The sequence below is a fragment of the Haemorhous mexicanus genome, chromosome 12, assembly GCF_027477595.1.
Source record: "Haemorhous mexicanus isolate bHaeMex1 chromosome 12, bHaeMex1.pri, whole genome shotgun sequence".
Lineage (NCBI taxonomy): Eukaryota > Metazoa > Chordata > Aves > Passeriformes > Fringillidae > Haemorhous > Haemorhous mexicanus.
Window position 1 is genome coordinate 21,807,048 of NC_082352.1, and position 15,932 is coordinate 21,822,979.

Below are 15,932 nucleotides of genomic sequence, written 5' to 3' on the forward strand. Positions count from 1 at the left end.
GGGGTACCGGGCTGTGCCTGGATCTTGACGGGTGGGTGACTGGGAGGTAACATGGGGTGCTGGGATTGCCGTGGGCTTCCAGGGGAATACCGGGGATGCCCGGATGGTGTCGGGGTGTTGTATCGGGGGTTGCCGGAGGTTTCCAGAGGAGCACCGCGGTGTAACGGGGATTGCCGGGAGTGTTGTAGGGGGTGAACCCCCGGTAGGAGGGTGCCGGGGGTAATGGAGGGGTCCAGGGCATTGCGGGGGGATGCCTGGGGCGTGCTGGGGCCGCTCTCCGGGGCGGGGCGGTACCTGCGCGGCCGCCGCCTCACCTGGGGCGTTGCGGGGCGGGACGGGGCGGGACGCGGCGGGCGGCGACCGGAGCGGCGGCGGCGGCAGCAACAACGGACGGGCCATGCGGGGGCCGCGCTCCGGGCTCTGCCCGCTCTCCATCTTCATCCTCCTCCTCCTCTCCCCGCTCCTGCCGGCGGCCGCCCTCTCCCCGGCCCCGCCGTGCGTCCTCCCGGGGCTGCGCCGCGGGCCGCTCCCCGCCCCAGGTAACTCGCACCGTCGGGGCGCGGCGGCACCGGGACCCCCGGAACACCTCGGGGAAGGGCTGGGGCCGAGATCGGGACCGGGATCAGGGCTCTGAGCACTGGCGGGGCGGCAGGGCCTCCCTCACTGCCGGGATCAGGATCCCTTTGCCTCCGGTTGTGGGGCCGTTGCATTTCGGGAGGACCTCGCGGTGCCCGGCTGTGGGGCTGGCGGGGGTCCCCGGGTGAGGGGCTGCGCCATGGGGCTGCCTGCGCTCCTGTGGACTAGGGCAGTGCTTCCCCCGGGCTGTGGGGCTCGGCCGTGGGGCTGGCTGTGCCCCGCGGTGCTGGCGGTGCCCGTCTGGTCTCCCTGGGCTGGTGGCGGCTGATGCCAACGCCTTTGGCCCAGCCGTGGGGCGCCCGCTGCGAGCAGGGCTGGGTCCCCGCAGGGTGGGCGGCCGGCGCCGGGCTGGCACTGGGGCTGGGTGCCCCAGGGCCCCCCTTCTCCGGCCGTGGGATGCGGGCTCTGGCTGGCCCGAGGCTGGGCAGGGTGTTGCTTCTGCCAGCTCTTGGCCCGCTGCCGACGCTCGGCCCGGGCCCGTTGCCCTCTTCGCTCGGCGGCTCCCGGGGGACTGGGGCTGCCCGGGAACGCGGCCGGAGCCAGCGCTCGTCTAATGGCCGCGGGAGCACTAAAAGCTCTCCTTGGCGGTAAGTGCCAGGGAGGGGCCTCGACCTCTGTCTGCTGTGGACACCACATCCCGTTTCACATCCCTTTTCCATCAGCTAAGCCTGCCAGGATTGGAGGTGGGCGCTGCCAGGCCCCTGCTGTGGGCACAGGGGGGTCTGGCCATGCCACCGCGACCCCCTTCGTGGGTAGCTCACGGCCCCGGCAGCGACCGTGCGGCTCCTCGGCACCCAGCGGGCACGGTGCCCTGTGGGCCCTCCACGGAGGGACCCCCGAGGACGGGGTGGGGTACCCCCTGTGCCGCCTGGCCCTTCGGAGGGAACAGCAACCTGCGCCACAGCTGGGGAGCGGGGCTGGGGGCACCCCATGACGGGGGTTGGGGGCTTCCCCGGGCTCCTCGTGTCCCGCTTGCCGGGTGACTGACGCCCCTCCAGCCCCATTAAAGTCCCTTATCGCGGCTATCGCGACTGGGAGGGGCCCCGGTGCTGCCCTCGGGGCACGGTTGCTGCTCCCCACATGGCCGCACCGTCGCCCTCGGGCTCGGTCCCTCCGGTGTGGAGCAGCCGTGGGGCACCGCTCTCCCTGCCCCATTCCACGCCTTCCGCAGCCCCCCCAGCCCCGCCCGGGGCCGCTCGGCCGCCCGGAGCTGGCTCAGCTCCGCTAATCCTGTAATCCTTCCCCCGGGGGGTGCGGAGCCGGGGCTGTGTCCAGCGCGAGGGATGCAGCATGGGAGGCGGGGGAGGGAGATTCAGTGCCCAATGATCTGGCCACAGGGGGTTGGGAGCCCCGAGGGGGTGACACACCGGGAGGGGGCTGGGGCAGGGCTCTGCCCGCCCAGGAATTTCCCATCATCTGTGAAACAAAGCCGAAACTTCCACCGAAACTTCCACTGCGCTCCCGTACGGCGCCCGGCGTTCCCTGCCTCGCTCCTGGTGCCCTCTCCCCCTCTTCTGCCGTCCCCTGCCTCACTCCGCCTCGGGACGCTGGGGGATCGCAGGCTCCTGGCGCTGGTGGTTGCGGCTCGGGGGTGTCGGGGGAGAGGTCCCCCCCATCCCCCTGACCCCTCACCCTCGCAGGGAGCTCCGGAGGCTGCGCGGGGCCATACAGGACGGAGGAGCCCGATGTCGGGGTGCGGGAGGACGGGGGCCCCGTGCGGCTGCCGGGGGTGGGCAGGGCGCTCGCCGTGTCCCCCCAAGATGCTGGTTCTCCCCGGTCTGCCGCTGGCCAGCCAGACCCTGCCCCAATTCCCACAGAGAGCAGGCCCCAGGTAACGCTGCACCGCATATCCCCCACCCCCTGCTCCCCCAGCCGGCTGTGCCCTCACTCACCCCTCACCCCACAGGAGCTGCCCAGGGCTCGAGCTGCTCTCAGGAGGCAGAAGAGGGACTGGGTGATCCCCCCCATCAAGGTTCCTGAAAATGAGAGAGGCCCCTTCCCCAAAAAGCTGGTTCAGGTATGACGCTGGTCAGTCTGGGCAGGGGCTTTGGGCATGGAGCTGGGTGCTGGGGGATCCTGACCCCATCTCCTTGGTCTGTGTCTCCTCCCAGATCAAATCCAACCGGGACAGAGACACCAAGATCTTCTACAGCATCACAGGGCAGGGAGCAGATGCCCCCCCCGAGGGCATCTTCACCATTGAGAAGGAGTCGGGCTGGATGAAAGTGACGCAGCCGCTGGACCGTGAGCACATCGACAAGTACCATGTAGGTCCCTGCCTGGGGACACCAGGGGTGTTGGGTGCTCTGCCAAGCCTCCCACTCACACCCCACCCCACAGCTCTTCTCCCACGCCGTGTCCGAGAACGGGAAGCCAGTGGAGGAGCCGATGGAGATCATCGTGACGGTGACAGACCAGAATGACAACAAGCCCCAGTTCACGCAGGAGGTGTTCAGGGGCTCTGTGCCAGAGGGAGCTCTGCCAGGTAGGACCCCATGCCTTGGGGAAGCTCTGCATCCCACCAGCCATGTTCCTGGGGCACAGCCCCAGCATTGTGCCCCCTAGCATCCCACTCACCTGCACATCCACACCCCCAGGCACCTCCATCATGCAGGTGACAGCCACAGATGCGGACGATGCAGTGGAGACCTACAACGGTGTCATCGCCTACTCCATCCTCAGCCAGGAGCCACGGGAGCCCCATCCCCAAATGTTCACTGTCAACCGGGCCACTGGCACCCTCAGCGTGATTGCCAGCGGCCTTGACCGGGAGGTGGGCTCTGCAGCACTGTGGGGCAGGGGTCCCAGCCCCGGTCAGGGGCTGACACGGTGTCTGTCCGTCTGTCCACCACAGCGCGTGCGGGAGTACACACTGACCGTGCAGGCAGCTGACCTGGATGGGGAGGGACTGACCACCACAGCGCTGGCTGTCATCGAGATCGCTGATGTCAATGACAACGCCCCCGAGTTTGACCCCAAAACGGTAACGTGGGCCCCCCTGCTGGGTGTGACTCCCTGGTCCCGCTGGGCCGGGGTGCTGACGGTGCCCCTGACCCGCAGTACGAGGCGGCCGTGCCGGAGAACGCGGCCGGGCGGGAGGTGGCCCGGCTGGCTGTCACCGACCTGGACGAGCCCGGCACGCCGGCCTGGCGAGCCGTCTACTCCATCCTGCGTGGCAACGACGGGGGTGCCTTTGCCATCACCACCGACCCTGCCACCAACGAGGGCATCCTGCGCACCGCCAAGGTCTGTGTCACCCCCTGTCACCCAGTGCTGCCCAGGTGATGTCCTGCCTGTCCCACTCTCACTGCCTGTGTCTCCCCCTCTCCCAGGGTCTGGACTATGAGGCCAAGCAGCAGTTCGTGCTCCACGTGGCAGTGGCCAACGAGGTCCCCTTCATTGTGAAGCTGCCGATGGCCACTGCTACGGTGACAGTCACTGTGGAGGATGTCAATGAGGCCCCGGTGTTCATGCCGTCGGTGCAGCTGGCCACGGTGTCAGAGGATGTGCCCCCGGGGCAGACCCTCACAGCCTGCACAGCCCAGGACCCTGACAAGGCACAGGGCCAGAGGATCAAGTGAGCGGGGACAGGTTGGAGTGGAGGTTTGGGGAGTCTCCGCTGCCCCTCGCCACAGCACCGGCTCCCCTGTGTCCCCCAGGTACCTGGTGGGGCACGACCCGGCGGGCTGGCTGGCCGTGCACCCCGAGAATGGCCTGGTGACCGCACGGGACCACCTGGACCGCGAGTCCCCCTTCGTCAAGAACAGCACCTACATGGCTGTGCTGCTGGCCGTGGATGATGGTGAGGGACATGAAAGGGCCCTTGTTCCCCCTCCCGCGTGAGGGGCACGTGCTGCCATCACTGGGAAACACATCCCAGCTCCAGCATGGAGCAGTGCGGGGGCTGCCTGGCCCCACCCCTGCCCGGGGCACCCCAGCTGCCTGAGGATCCTGGGTTTCGGACTGCCCTCTCCAGCATCACTCCTCGCTGTTCCCACCCTTGCCCAGAGAGTCTCTGTCCCTGGGAAAGTCTTGGTTTTGAGGCTCCCCCTGTCCCTATGCCTGCTCAGTCACCCATGTCCCCATGAGAGTCCTGGGTTTGGGGTCCCACCTCCACAATTGTTCCCACCAGGCTCTCCGCCGGCCACGGGCACGGGCACGCTACTCCTCACCCTGCTTGATGTGAACGACAACGGCCCCGAGGCTGAGCCACGGGACATCACTGTCTGCCAGCGCAGTCCCCAGCCCCAGCTCCTCACCGTCACCGACCGGGACCTGCCCCCCAACACCGGCCCCTTCCGCGCCGAGCTCACCCACGGCTCGGGGGACAGCTGGGCTGTGGAGGTGGGGGACACAGGTATTATTGCAGGGGGGCTGAACATGATATGGGGGCTCCTCGGCAGAGGCAGCTGTGCCATGGCTGCATTGCTGGTGCATTGTCCGTGAGCCCCAGTCTCACATAGGTGACACAGTGACGCTGCAGCTGGTGGCACCGCTGGAGCCGGACACCTACAGCGTGTACCTGCGGCTGCTGGACCAGCCGGGCAGAGCCCAAGTGACCATTGTCACCGCACGGGTCTGCGCCTGCGAGGGGCAGGCCCAGGGCTGTCCCCAGAGGTCCCAGCCTGTCACCGCCCTGCCCTTTGTCCTCGCCACCCTGGGCGCGCTACTGGCCCTGCTACGTGAGTGGGGCTCCTGGGGCTGTGGGGATAGCCCAGCTCGGGACACGGTGGGGGACACATGTCCCTGCTGATGGCACTCTTCCCCCCAGTCATCGTGCTGCTGCTGCTGCTCTTCATGAGGAGGAGGAAGGTGACGAAGGAGCCGCTGCTGCTGCCTGAAGATGACACAAGGGACAACATCTTCTACTACGGGGAGGAGGGTGGCGGCGAGGAGGACCAGGTGGGTGTGGGGGTCAGGGGCCTGGTGACAGCGTTGGCTGTCTGACTCTGCCCCTCTCCATGTGTGTGTGTCCCCAGAACTATGACCTGAGCCAGCTGCACCAGGGGCTGGACGCCCGGCCCGAGGTGATCCGCAATGACGTGGCCCCCACCCTCCTGCCAGCCCCCCAGTACCGGCCCCGCCCCGCCAACCCTGACGACATTGGCACCTTCATCGACGAGGTGAGTCCTGACCTGGAGAGCCCAGGGGGTGACAGCGCAGGGGACACGGGTGCTGACCCCTCTGCTCCCCCAGAACCTGAAGGCGGCCGACACGGACCCCACGGCCCCCCCCTACGACTCGCTGCTGGTGTTCGACTACGAGGGCAGCGGCTCGGAGGCCACCTCGCTCAGCTCCCTCAACTCCTCCGCCTCCGACGGCGACCAGGACTACGACTACCTCAACGACTGGGGCGGCCGCTTCCGCAAGCTGGCCGAGCTCTATGGCGGCGGCGAGGAGGACGATTAGGGACCCCCAGCCCGCTGCTGTCCCTGCCTTATTGCTGCTTTTGTGCCTTGGGGGTTCCCCCTGCCGTGCCCCCCACCCCAGCGCAGCCCCCTCACCTCCTCGCCTGCGTTTTTGTGGTTATTATCTATTTTTTAAGGTATGGAATGATGGCGTGTGATGCTGCGGACAAGGGGATGGGAGCTGGGTCAGTTTTAATAAAGGATTTGGTTTTTTTAGATGTTCCAGGCTCTGTGTCACTTTGTGCCCTGGAGATTGGCGCCGCCCCCAGCCCTGCAGTGACCCCTTCCCAGCCCTGTTCCCCCTTGCCCACGGCAGTGTGGAACAGCTGCAGTGTCACCCATGCAGGGGCAGTGCCCATGCCCCCCTCGGGTGTCTGTCCCCAGGGGGTGCTGATGGGCACGGGCAGGGCACTGACTGCCAGTCTGTCCAGGGGAGTGACACTGGTGGCATTGGACATTCCTGGTGCTAAATCTCTCCTGGTCTGGGCAGCCAGAGCCCTGCTGCCACCCCAACCCCCTGAGATGACCACAGGTGCTGGCATGAGTGGACAGAGGAGCCTCTGGCCCTGGCAGGACCCCAAGGTCTGGGAGTCTCCCACTGGCTCCAGGATCAGCTCCTGACACATGGGATGGGGACAGCTGATGGTACTGGGGTCCCCTTCCCTAGGGTCACCCCCAGCTGTGCTGTGCTTTGGGACAGAGTGGTATAGGAGGCTGCAGCATCCTGAGGGGCCCTTCCTGCCTGAGGGGTCCCTGGGTACAATGTTTGCCCCCTGCTGCAGAGCTGGGGTCTGTGGCGTGGGGTCTCTGGCTCCTGTCACCCCCCAACGCCCCTGCTCCCACTGCCCTGGACAGGAGAGGCATGGAAAGCTCGAGGGCTGTGTGGTTGGGGCTGGGAATATCAGAGGCACGGGGAGCCGGGGTACCCGGGACGGGCAGAGCACCAGGGGTGTTGAGGGTACCGGGGGCTGGTGGGGTACTGGGGGTACCACGGTACCGGGGACCGTGGGAGAAGTACCGTACCGATACCGTGGAGGGTTTCGGGATACCGGGCGTCGGAGGTACCGGGAATACCGGCGTTCCAGGTGCAGGCGGGGCGGGACCGCCTCCCGTCGGGGCGGGACGGACGGGGCGGTTCTCGGCGGGGTCAGCACCTGCGAGGAGGGATCGGGAGGGGACCGGACGCACCTGCGACTCCGGACTCCGCGGCGGCAGCGCCCGATCCCTCCGGCACCAACCGGCAGCGGCTCCGGCCATGGGGCGGCGGGCGGGTGGCTCGGTCCCGCTCTGCCTCCTCTTGCTCCTGCTCCAGGTGAGCCACGGAATGGGGCGGCAGGACCCCGCCTGGGACCCCGCCGAGACCCTGCCCGGGGCCGCGGGACCTCGCTCGGAACCCTGCCCGGTGCTAACGTCTCTCTCCGGGCAGAGCGGGCAGCGGCTGTGCCAGCAGGCAGCGTCGTGCCAGCCCGGCTTCGCCGCCGAGACCTTCGCCCTGACGGTGCCGCGGGACAGCGTGGCGGCGGGACGGGCCCTGGGACGGGGTAAGGACACGGGGACAACCGGCTAAGGAGGACAGGGGGGCTGTGGCGATGGGGACGGGACTATGGGTACAGGGGGGTGTGTGGGTAGTGGGGCACATAAAGACATGGCTCCGTGCCCCAGTGGTGCTGGCGTGGCCACGGGCGTGGGGACAGTGCTGTGGCAGTGCGGATGGTACTATGGCGGTGGGGACAGGCTTGCTGTGGTGGCAGGTGGCATGGGGCACAGAGCCTGGTGTGTCCACACGCAGCGGTGGGGCCGCACTCAGGGCACTGCCGGCCCCAGCTCAAGCCGCAGTCGGGGTCCTGGCACGGCGGGCCGGGCGCGGGGGCAGCGGCAGCCGCTCCCCGGGGTGCGCCGGCGCGGGCGGCGCTGACTCAGGCACCGCAGACCTGTTGGGGCCGGCAGGCTGGGGTGTGGGGCACGCAGGCGCCTGCCCTGCCCCTGCCTCACCTGGCACCCTGGGTTCACCAGGGTGAGCCCCCCCTTTGGACCCACTGTGTGAGCCCCCAGGGCAGCTCTTGGCATGGGGATGGGCACCAGGATGGGCTCCTGGGCTTTTGGGGACGTTGGTATCCCACTATGTCGGCACTAAAGCCCTGTTCTGGTGTGGCAAGGGGGCACTGGGGACCCATGTGCTGGGGACCTGCTGCCACTCTGGGCTCCCAAAAGGGACTCCATGGGCTCAGGGGCTATGTGCAGTGGCTGTCACCATGTGCACCAGTTCATGGCTGAGAGTGGTGCTGGCACCGCAGTGTGTGTGCAAGGGTGGCTGGGTGGGCACAGGGCTGAGGGGTACTGAGCATCCAGTGCTGTGCCAAGGCTCCCAAACATCCTCAGCTCTGTAATGGCTTTGCCTGGGAGAGCCAGGAATCGGACCCTGCCCCTACCCCAGGAATTGTGTTTGTTTGCCTTGTGGTTGATCATTAACTGCTCAAACCGATGCCCATCAGGGCTGGGCCCGATACCAGGGTGACGGGCAGCCCTGCTGACTTCCCTGCAGCACTGAGACCTGCTGGAAATCCTCTGTGCCAGCCCTAGCAATTTCAGTCTGGGTTCCGGGCACAGTCAGGGCATGGGAGGAAGGATGGGACCATCTGTCCTTGAGGTCTGTGTGGCACCCAGTGATTCACAGCTGTGACATGGCAATGCCAGCCATGGGGTGGCCGAGCCTGGTGGATGCCAGGCCATGCTGGGCCGCAGAGCACCCCACAGCTTGTGGCAAGGCTGACAAGCCGGCCTGTAATTAGTTGGATGAGTTGAGCGCGATGTTTTCCCTCCAACAGGCCCAGACAGGCCCCGCACGGCGCCGGGGCGGCGAACAACAACACCTGCGTGGGGCTGCGGCGTCACCGGGGCTCTGCTCCGCTGCTCGGGGGGCTCGGGGATGCTGGGGATGTGGTGGGGGCTGGGACAGTGCCCGTCAGTCCTGGGTGGAGAAACCTCGAGAGTCTGAAGTCACAGCGAAACTGGGGTGACGTCAGTGGGATGTGTCACCCACAGCACCTTCACCCGGCGTGAGCCCCCTGCCCTGGCACAGCTGCGCGTGCGCAACATGCGGGGTGGTGGCACTGCAGGGATGGGGACACCCTGTTCTGCCTGTGCTCGGCCCCACTGAGACCTCACAGGACATGAGGTGGCTTTGGGGAGCTGCCCTGATCCCTTGTGTAGGGTCTCAGCCCCACACTCTGTTTGGCAGCCTGGTTGTACCAGTCTGGTTGTCCCAGTGTCCTGCAGGTGGTGGTCGGGGACTGAAGTGGGGGATCCCCCTGTAGGACCCTCTGAGCTCTCCTTTTCTCCCACCCCCATCATTCCCAGGAGAGGCCCCTCCCCCTCCACCCCCCCAGCTCCCAGCCCCGGGGAGAGGAGGGCTGGGGCCAGCTCTCCTTCAGCCAAGCTGGAAAAACAGGTTGTGCACAGCCAGGTGGGAAGGGGGGGAGTTGGAAAGGGGGAGAGAGGGAAGGAGGGAGCGGGTTCTGAGCACTCTCCTCGAACCCAGTGCGGGCTGAGCCCTGAGCACTCATTGCATCCAATGTAGGGCTGGGGGCCCCTGCCGCCCCTCGCTGCACCCCCCGGGCCCGGGGCCAGGGCCGAGCACGGCGGCTGCGCCCGCGGCTGCCTCTTCTTCCCCGCCTGCCCCGGCATGTTCCTGCCCAGCCGGCCCCACCGGCTCCGCCAGCCCTGGCCGGGGGTCCCGCCGTGGGGCTGAGCGGGGCTGGCATCGCGCCGGCGGCTCCTCCTGGGCCGTGTCGGGGGCACCGTGGTGGGCAGGGGGGCAGCGATTGCTCCCCCCTCCATGCCACAGCCACCCCGGATTTCTGGGCTACTCGTGGGCTGACGTAACCCTCGGGCCCCGTTCCGTTCCGTTCGGCGGCCGCTCGCCCACCCCGGCACGGCCCCTTGCCGAGGCGCGGGTCACGCCGGGGCGGTGGACGCAGCGCTGGCTGCGGAGCCTGGGTGCCGCTGGCTCCAACATCTCTCCCCCAGACAAAGGGTGTGTTTGTTCGGGAGCGCGGCACGGCTCATGTGATGCCCGCTGACCGCTGCCTCGTGGCGGCCCAGCTCTGCTGCGCCCAGCTAGTGACATCGGGCCCCCGCCTGCCCGCTGTCCCTGGGGTTGGGGGTCCCGGAGGTACCTGGGCAGGTTGAGGAGCCTGTCTGCCAGGGCACTGGGTGCCAGTGAGGGTGGATGACTGCTGCCCTTGTTTTTATCGGAAAAGCTGCTGGAGCAGCATGGGCACAGTGGTGATGATGTGCCATGTCTGGGGACATGCTGTGCCACAAGGATACATCTATATGGGAATGTGCTGTGCCTGGTGCCATGCCATACATGGTGCTGGGGACTGGAACATGCTGTGACAGGTGCCACTTACCCCACTGTCACTGTCTGGCAGGGATCCTGTAGCACAGTAGGTCCTGCCATGTCCCGTCCTGGACCAAAGCCAGGGCAGGGATGCACCCTGTGTTGTGTCCAGGATGGAATCCTGGCAGGGCATGTGTCACTGTGTGTGGAGCATACCCACCACTGCTGTGACCCCACATCCCAGGCTGCTGGGGCGGGGCGGGGCTGTGCTGTGTGTGCCCATGTCCCCAGAACCCTCTGCCACTCGGTCCCCTGTCCCCAGTGAGCTTTGTGGACTGTGGCAAGTCGCACCGTGCCGCCTTCCTCCCGGATGACACGCGCTTCAAGGTGAGCAGGGATGGCACTGTCACTGCCAGCCGGCCCCTGCAGCTCCAGCAGCGGGAGATCACCTTTGCTGTGTACACCTGGGACACCGTGGGCAAGAAGCATTCAGCCAAGGTGACCCTGCGCCAGCGGTGGCACCAGCACCGACACCACGAGCGGATGCAGCAGGTAAAGCACAGAGCCACTCCCTGGGGTCACGGCAGCCCCTGTCCCTGGTGCAGAGGGCTCAGCAAGGTGCTGGCCCTGAGCAGAGCCACTGTCCCAACAGGGCACAGTACCGGACATGCTGACCTTCCCGGAGCACGGACACGGCCTCCGGCGGCAGAAGAGGGACTGGGTCATCCCCCCCATCAACTGCCCTGAGAACGAGCGGGGGCCCTTCCCCAAGAAGCTGGTGCAGGTAGGTGTCCCCACAGGGACCAGGCAGGGTCCAGAGGGATCCCTGGGGGACTGGGACACGTCTCACCCTCCTCTTCCTGCCTCGCTGCCAGATCAAATCCAACAAGGACAAGGAGACCAAGGTTTTCTACAGCATCACGGGGCAGGGAGCGGACACCATCCCCGTGGGTGTCTTCATCATCGAGAGGGAGACGGGGTGGCTGGAGGTGACAAAACCCCTGGACCGGGAGGAGAAGGATAAATACCTGGTGAGTGAGGGGGCATCTGTGGCAGGATGGGACAGTCCTGGGCACTGCACACACACTGACTGTGCCCTTGCAGCTCTACTCCCACGCCGTGTCGGCCAACGGGCAGCCCGTGGAAGACCCCATGGAGATCATCATCACCGTCACGGACCAGAACGACAACCGGCCCGTCTTCACCCAGCAAGTCTTTGTTGGCTACATTGAGGAGAACGCAAAGCCGGGTACGTGGGGGACTCTGAGCTGGGACCACGCAGAGCCCTGAGCACGAGCAGTGCCAGGGTGTCCGGTGGATTCTGTCCCATCATTAAAACTTCCCTGGCTTGTCCCCATGTCCAGGCACATCTGTGATGACGGTGAACGCTACGGATGCAGATGATGCGATCAATGTGAACAATGGCATCATTGGCTACTCCATCCTCAGCGAGGAGCCCAAGGGTGCACAGCAGATGTTCACCATCAACAAGGAGAATGGCATCATCAGTGTCATTGGCACAGGACTGGACCGGGAGGTGTGCACCTTGCCACAGCCCAAGGGAACCTGGGCAACCGCACAGCGGGATGTGCCATGGGAAGAAAGGGATACTGCAGTCCTGGGGTCCATTTGGTTTTGGGATGTGGCATCCTTGGGTCACTGTCCCTGGCTGTAGGGGTGTCTAAAGCCTTAAGCCCACCAGGAGCTATGCTGGGGACCATCCAGGAACCCCCAGCCTTGCTGAGCCCTGCAGCAGGTACAGTGCCAGCCCCTTGGGTGGGCAGCTGGGACATCAGCTGCCTCTGTGCCAGCAAGAAACAGCAAGGCTGGAGAAGGGTGGAGGAGCAGGCAGGTGATGCCTGGAGGAGGGGAACACCTGAGTCCCCACCCCAGCCCTAATGGGGATGATTTTTTTCTGCAGACCACTCCCAACTACACGCTGATCATCCAAGCTGCAGACCAGGAAGGCACTGGCCTGACCAACACTGCCACTGCCATCATCAAAGTCACTGATGCCAATGACAACCCTCCCGTCTTCGACCCCGCCACGGTACCACCCAGCCCCAGCCGCTGCCCTCCCCAGGCATCGCGGCACAATCTCCCACCTGGGGTGCCTGGGGCCACACAGGTGACTGTCCCTGTCCCATCTTGCAGTATGAGGTGTCAGTGGACGAGAACGAGGTGGGGGTGGTGGTGGCCCGGCTGCATGTGACAGACCAGGACCTGCCAGGCTCCCCGGCCTGGCGTGCCGTCTACCACATCCGGAGCGGGGACCCGCAGGGCAACTTTGAGATCACCACTGACCCCAAAACGAACGATGGGCTCCTGAAAACTGCCAAGGTGGGTCCTGCTGCCGCGTGGCTGCCTCAGCACCAGCTGACTCCCTGCTGGCACTACCCGGCTTCTCTCTCCCACCCCCAGGGCCTGGATTATGAGACCCAGAACCGGTACAAGCTCGTGGTGTCAGTGGAGAACGAGGTCCCCTTCACAGTGACCCTGAATCCTGCCACAGCCAATGTCCTGGTGGTGGTCAGGGACGTGAATGAAGCCCCGATCTTCATACCCCCAGTCAAGCAGGTGGAGGTGATGGAGGATGTGCCAGTGGGATACCAGGTCACCTCCTACACAGCCCAGGACCCCGACAAGGACCAGAGACAGAAAATCACGTGAGTGGAGGGTGATGGTGGCGGGGGCTTTGCTGGGATGTCTGAGGGGCTGTGCTGCACAGTGTGCCCCTTCCTTTCCCCCTGCTGACTTCTGGCTGCCCCCAGGTATCGCATGGGCAGTGACCCTGCAGGGTGGTTGGCCATTGACCCTGAGAACGGCATCGTCACGGCAGCCCAGCCACTGGACCGGGAGTCAGCACATGCCATCAACAGCACCTACAAGGCCATCATCCTGGCCGTGGACAACGGTGAGGGTGGCCAGCTGCTGCCCCCGTGCCCATCTCCATGTCCCTCACATGGGGTGCAGGCCCCTCCCTGGGTGCCTCGCTGACTTCTAGTCCCACAGGGTCACCAACCTATGCCACTGGCACGGGGACACTGCTCCTCCTGCTTCAGGATGTGAATGACAACGGGCCTGTGCCAGAGCCCCGGAGCTTCGATATCTGCAACCGGCAGCCCGAGGAGCAGGTGCTGAAGATCATCGACAAGGACCTGCCCCCCAACACCTACCCCTTCAAGGCAGAGCTGATGCACGGCTCTGGCAGCAACTGGACTGCCAGTGTGGTGCAACCAGGTGGGTGCCACCTGCTCTGGTGCTGGGCCCTGCAATGAGCACTAGGTTGGGGACCTGACATGGGGCAAAGTCCTGTGCCAGTGCTAAGGGTGTTCCCAGAGCAGAACTGGGAAAGGGGATGGAGCACCAGGAGTGGCTGAGGGAGCTGGGGAGGCTCAGGTGGAACCTTCTCACTCTCCACAACTTAGTGGCAGGAGGGTGCAGTCAGGTGAGGGTCAGGATCTGCTCCTAAGATACAGAACAAGGGGAAAGAACTTCAAGTTGTGCCAGGAGAGATTTAGGTTGGATATTGGGGAAAATTCATTCATGGAAAAGGTGCTCAGGCATTGGAAGAGGCTGCCCAGGGCAGGGGTGGAGTCCCTATCCCTAGAGGGATTTAAGAGCTGTGTAAATATGGCACTTGTGGAAATGAGTCAGTGGTGGCCTTGGCTGGGGGATGGCTGGACTCAATAATCTTGGAGACCTTTTCCAACCCAAATGCTTCTGTGGTTCACCAAGATGAGGTGAAGCTGAACATGAAGAAGGAGCTGGAGCCAGGCGAGTACAGCATCTTCCTGAAGCTGATGGATGCGCAGGGCAAGGATCAGATCACACCAGTGCGAGCCCAAGTGTGCAGCTGTGAGGGGCCAGCCAAGAACTGCGAGCGCAGAGCGTACATCTCCGGTGGCATGGGCGTGCCCGCCATCCTGGGCATCCTGGGGGGCATCCTGGCGCTGCTCAGTGAGTAGCCGGGGACAGGGATGGGAGGGACAGAGAGCGGGTCACCCCCTCCCTGCTGCCCTGACACCCCCTCCTTGTGCCTGCAGTCCTCCTGCTGCTGCTGCTGCTCTTCGTGAGGAGGAGGAAGGTGGTGAAGGAACCACTGCTCCCACCCGAGGATGACATGAGGGACAATGTGTACCACTACGATGAGGAGGGTGGTGGCGAGGAGGACCAGGTGGGATGGCTGTGCTTGCTGGACCCTGCCCACCAAGCGATGGTGGCGGCGCCCATGGCTGTCCCTCGAGCCCTGACTCCTCCTGTCCCCCCAGGACTACGACCTGAGCCAGCTGCACCGGGGGCTGGACGCCCGGCCCGAGGTGATCCGCAATGACGTGGCCCCCCCGCTCATGGCAGCCCCCCAGTACCGGCCCCGCCCCGCCAACCCCGACGAGATCGGCAACTTCATCGACGAGGTGAGTCCTGACCTGGAGAGCCCAGGGGGTGACATATCCCTGCCACACCAGCGCAGGGGACACGGGTGCTGACCCCTCTGTTCCCCCAGAACCTGAAGGCGGCCGACACGGACCCCACGGCCCCCCCCTACGACTCGCTGCTGGTGTTCGACTACGAGGGCAGCGGCTCGGAGGCCACCTCGCTCAGCTCCCTCAACTCCTCCGCCTCCGACGGCGACCAGGACTACGACTACCTCAACGACTGGGGCGGCCGCTTCCGCAAGCTGGCCGAGCTCTATGGCGGCGGCGAGGAGGACGATTAGGGACCCCCAGCCCGCTGCTGCCACCTCATTTCACCCCTCTGGACACGCGTTGGTCTCTGTCCGGGGTGGCCAAACCCCTCCAACCCCTCCTGAACCCTGTGGCCACGTTTCCCTCACTGAGAAAAGCTCAGGCTCACTGGGGATGGGGGCTTTTGGGGTAGTCTGGGTGTTTCCTGGCCCCCTTGGCTCCAGGGCATTGGAAGAGTTTAGTCCATTCCCTATCCTGGAACTGAGGTGCTCCCAGCTGTGGGGGGCAGGATTGGGTCCTTCTTCCCTTTTCCATGAGGGGAAAAAGGGTTTCTCTGGCGCTCTCCAAAATACCTCATGCTGCCAGCCCCACACAGGCTCAGATCATGAACCTAGTGATGGAGAAGTGCAGTGAGGCACTCGATCAACACAGACCAAAGATGCATCATCACAGGGAATTGTATTTACTACAGTATGTACAGGCAGATTTCTATTTTTCTGTACCCCAGATTATGGTTTGATTTCTCCTATGTTGTGCCAGGTGTAATTAGCATACAGTCATTGAAAGGTGCTTTCCAAAATCAAAGGGCTTTCAGAAAATCCTGACCTCTGTGTTTAGCTGTTGTCATGGTTTGTATTTTTTATCATGGGAAAAGGGTCTGATGCGAGCTGGGAAACCAGCAGTGGCCAAGTGTTGATTGCATGGTTTTTATATAAAATTGAAATAATAAATTGTTTTAAGAAAACCAAACCACTTTTCTGTGAGTCTCTGCCGGTGTTCTAAGGCTTTATCTGCTGCACAGGTGTGGCCATGCCCCTCTCCACAGGGAAAGCAGAATCACGGAAGAGTTAGAGTTGGAAA

General features: G+C 65.0%; 2 protein-coding genes across 3 annotated transcripts; both read left to right on the plus strand.

Moving 5' to 3' along the window:
• The first annotated feature begins 352 nt into the window (after nt 1-352).
• LOC132332889 (B-cadherin-like) lies at nt 353-6,262 on the plus strand. The gene is made up of 15 exons (XM_059857585.1): nt 353-539; nt 2,277-2,467; nt 2,543-2,653; nt 2,748-2,903; nt 2,977-3,121; nt 3,234-3,409; nt 3,491-3,619; nt 3,697-3,882; nt 3,969-4,213; nt 4,296-4,438; nt 4,769-4,993; nt 5,100-5,318; nt 5,408-5,538; nt 5,616-5,759; nt 5,833-6,262. The coding sequence occupies exons 1-15, from the start codon at nt 398-400 to the stop codon at nt 6,043-6,045; spliced, it is 2,556 nt and encodes an 851-aa protein (XP_059713568.1). The 5' UTR covers nt 353-397; the 3' UTR covers nt 6,046-6,262.
• Nucleotides 6,263-7,041: 779 nt separating this feature from the next.
• On the plus strand, nt 7,042-15,821 carry LOC132332890 (cadherin-1-like). Of its 2 annotated transcripts, XM_059857587.1 has the most exons (16): nt 7,189-7,356; nt 7,471-7,585; nt 10,709-10,938; nt 11,039-11,170; nt 11,262-11,417; nt 11,491-11,635; nt 11,751-11,923; nt 12,308-12,436; nt 12,541-12,726; nt 12,808-13,052; nt 13,158-13,300; nt 13,399-13,626; nt 14,125-14,346; nt 14,433-14,563; nt 14,658-14,801; nt 14,891-15,821. In XM_059857587.1, the coding sequence occupies exons 1-16, from the start codon at nt 7,300-7,302 to the stop codon at nt 15,101-15,103; spliced, it is 2,649 nt and encodes an 882-aa protein (XP_059713570.1). In that variant the 5' UTR covers nt 7,189-7,299; the 3' UTR covers nt 15,104-15,821. The 2 variants fall into 2 exon arrangements, with proteins under 2 accessions (XP_059713569.1, XP_059713570.1); XM_059857586.1 differs by having other exon boundaries at nt 7,042-7,356; nt 12,541-13,052.
• Nucleotides 15,822-15,932: the final 111 nt, after the last annotated feature.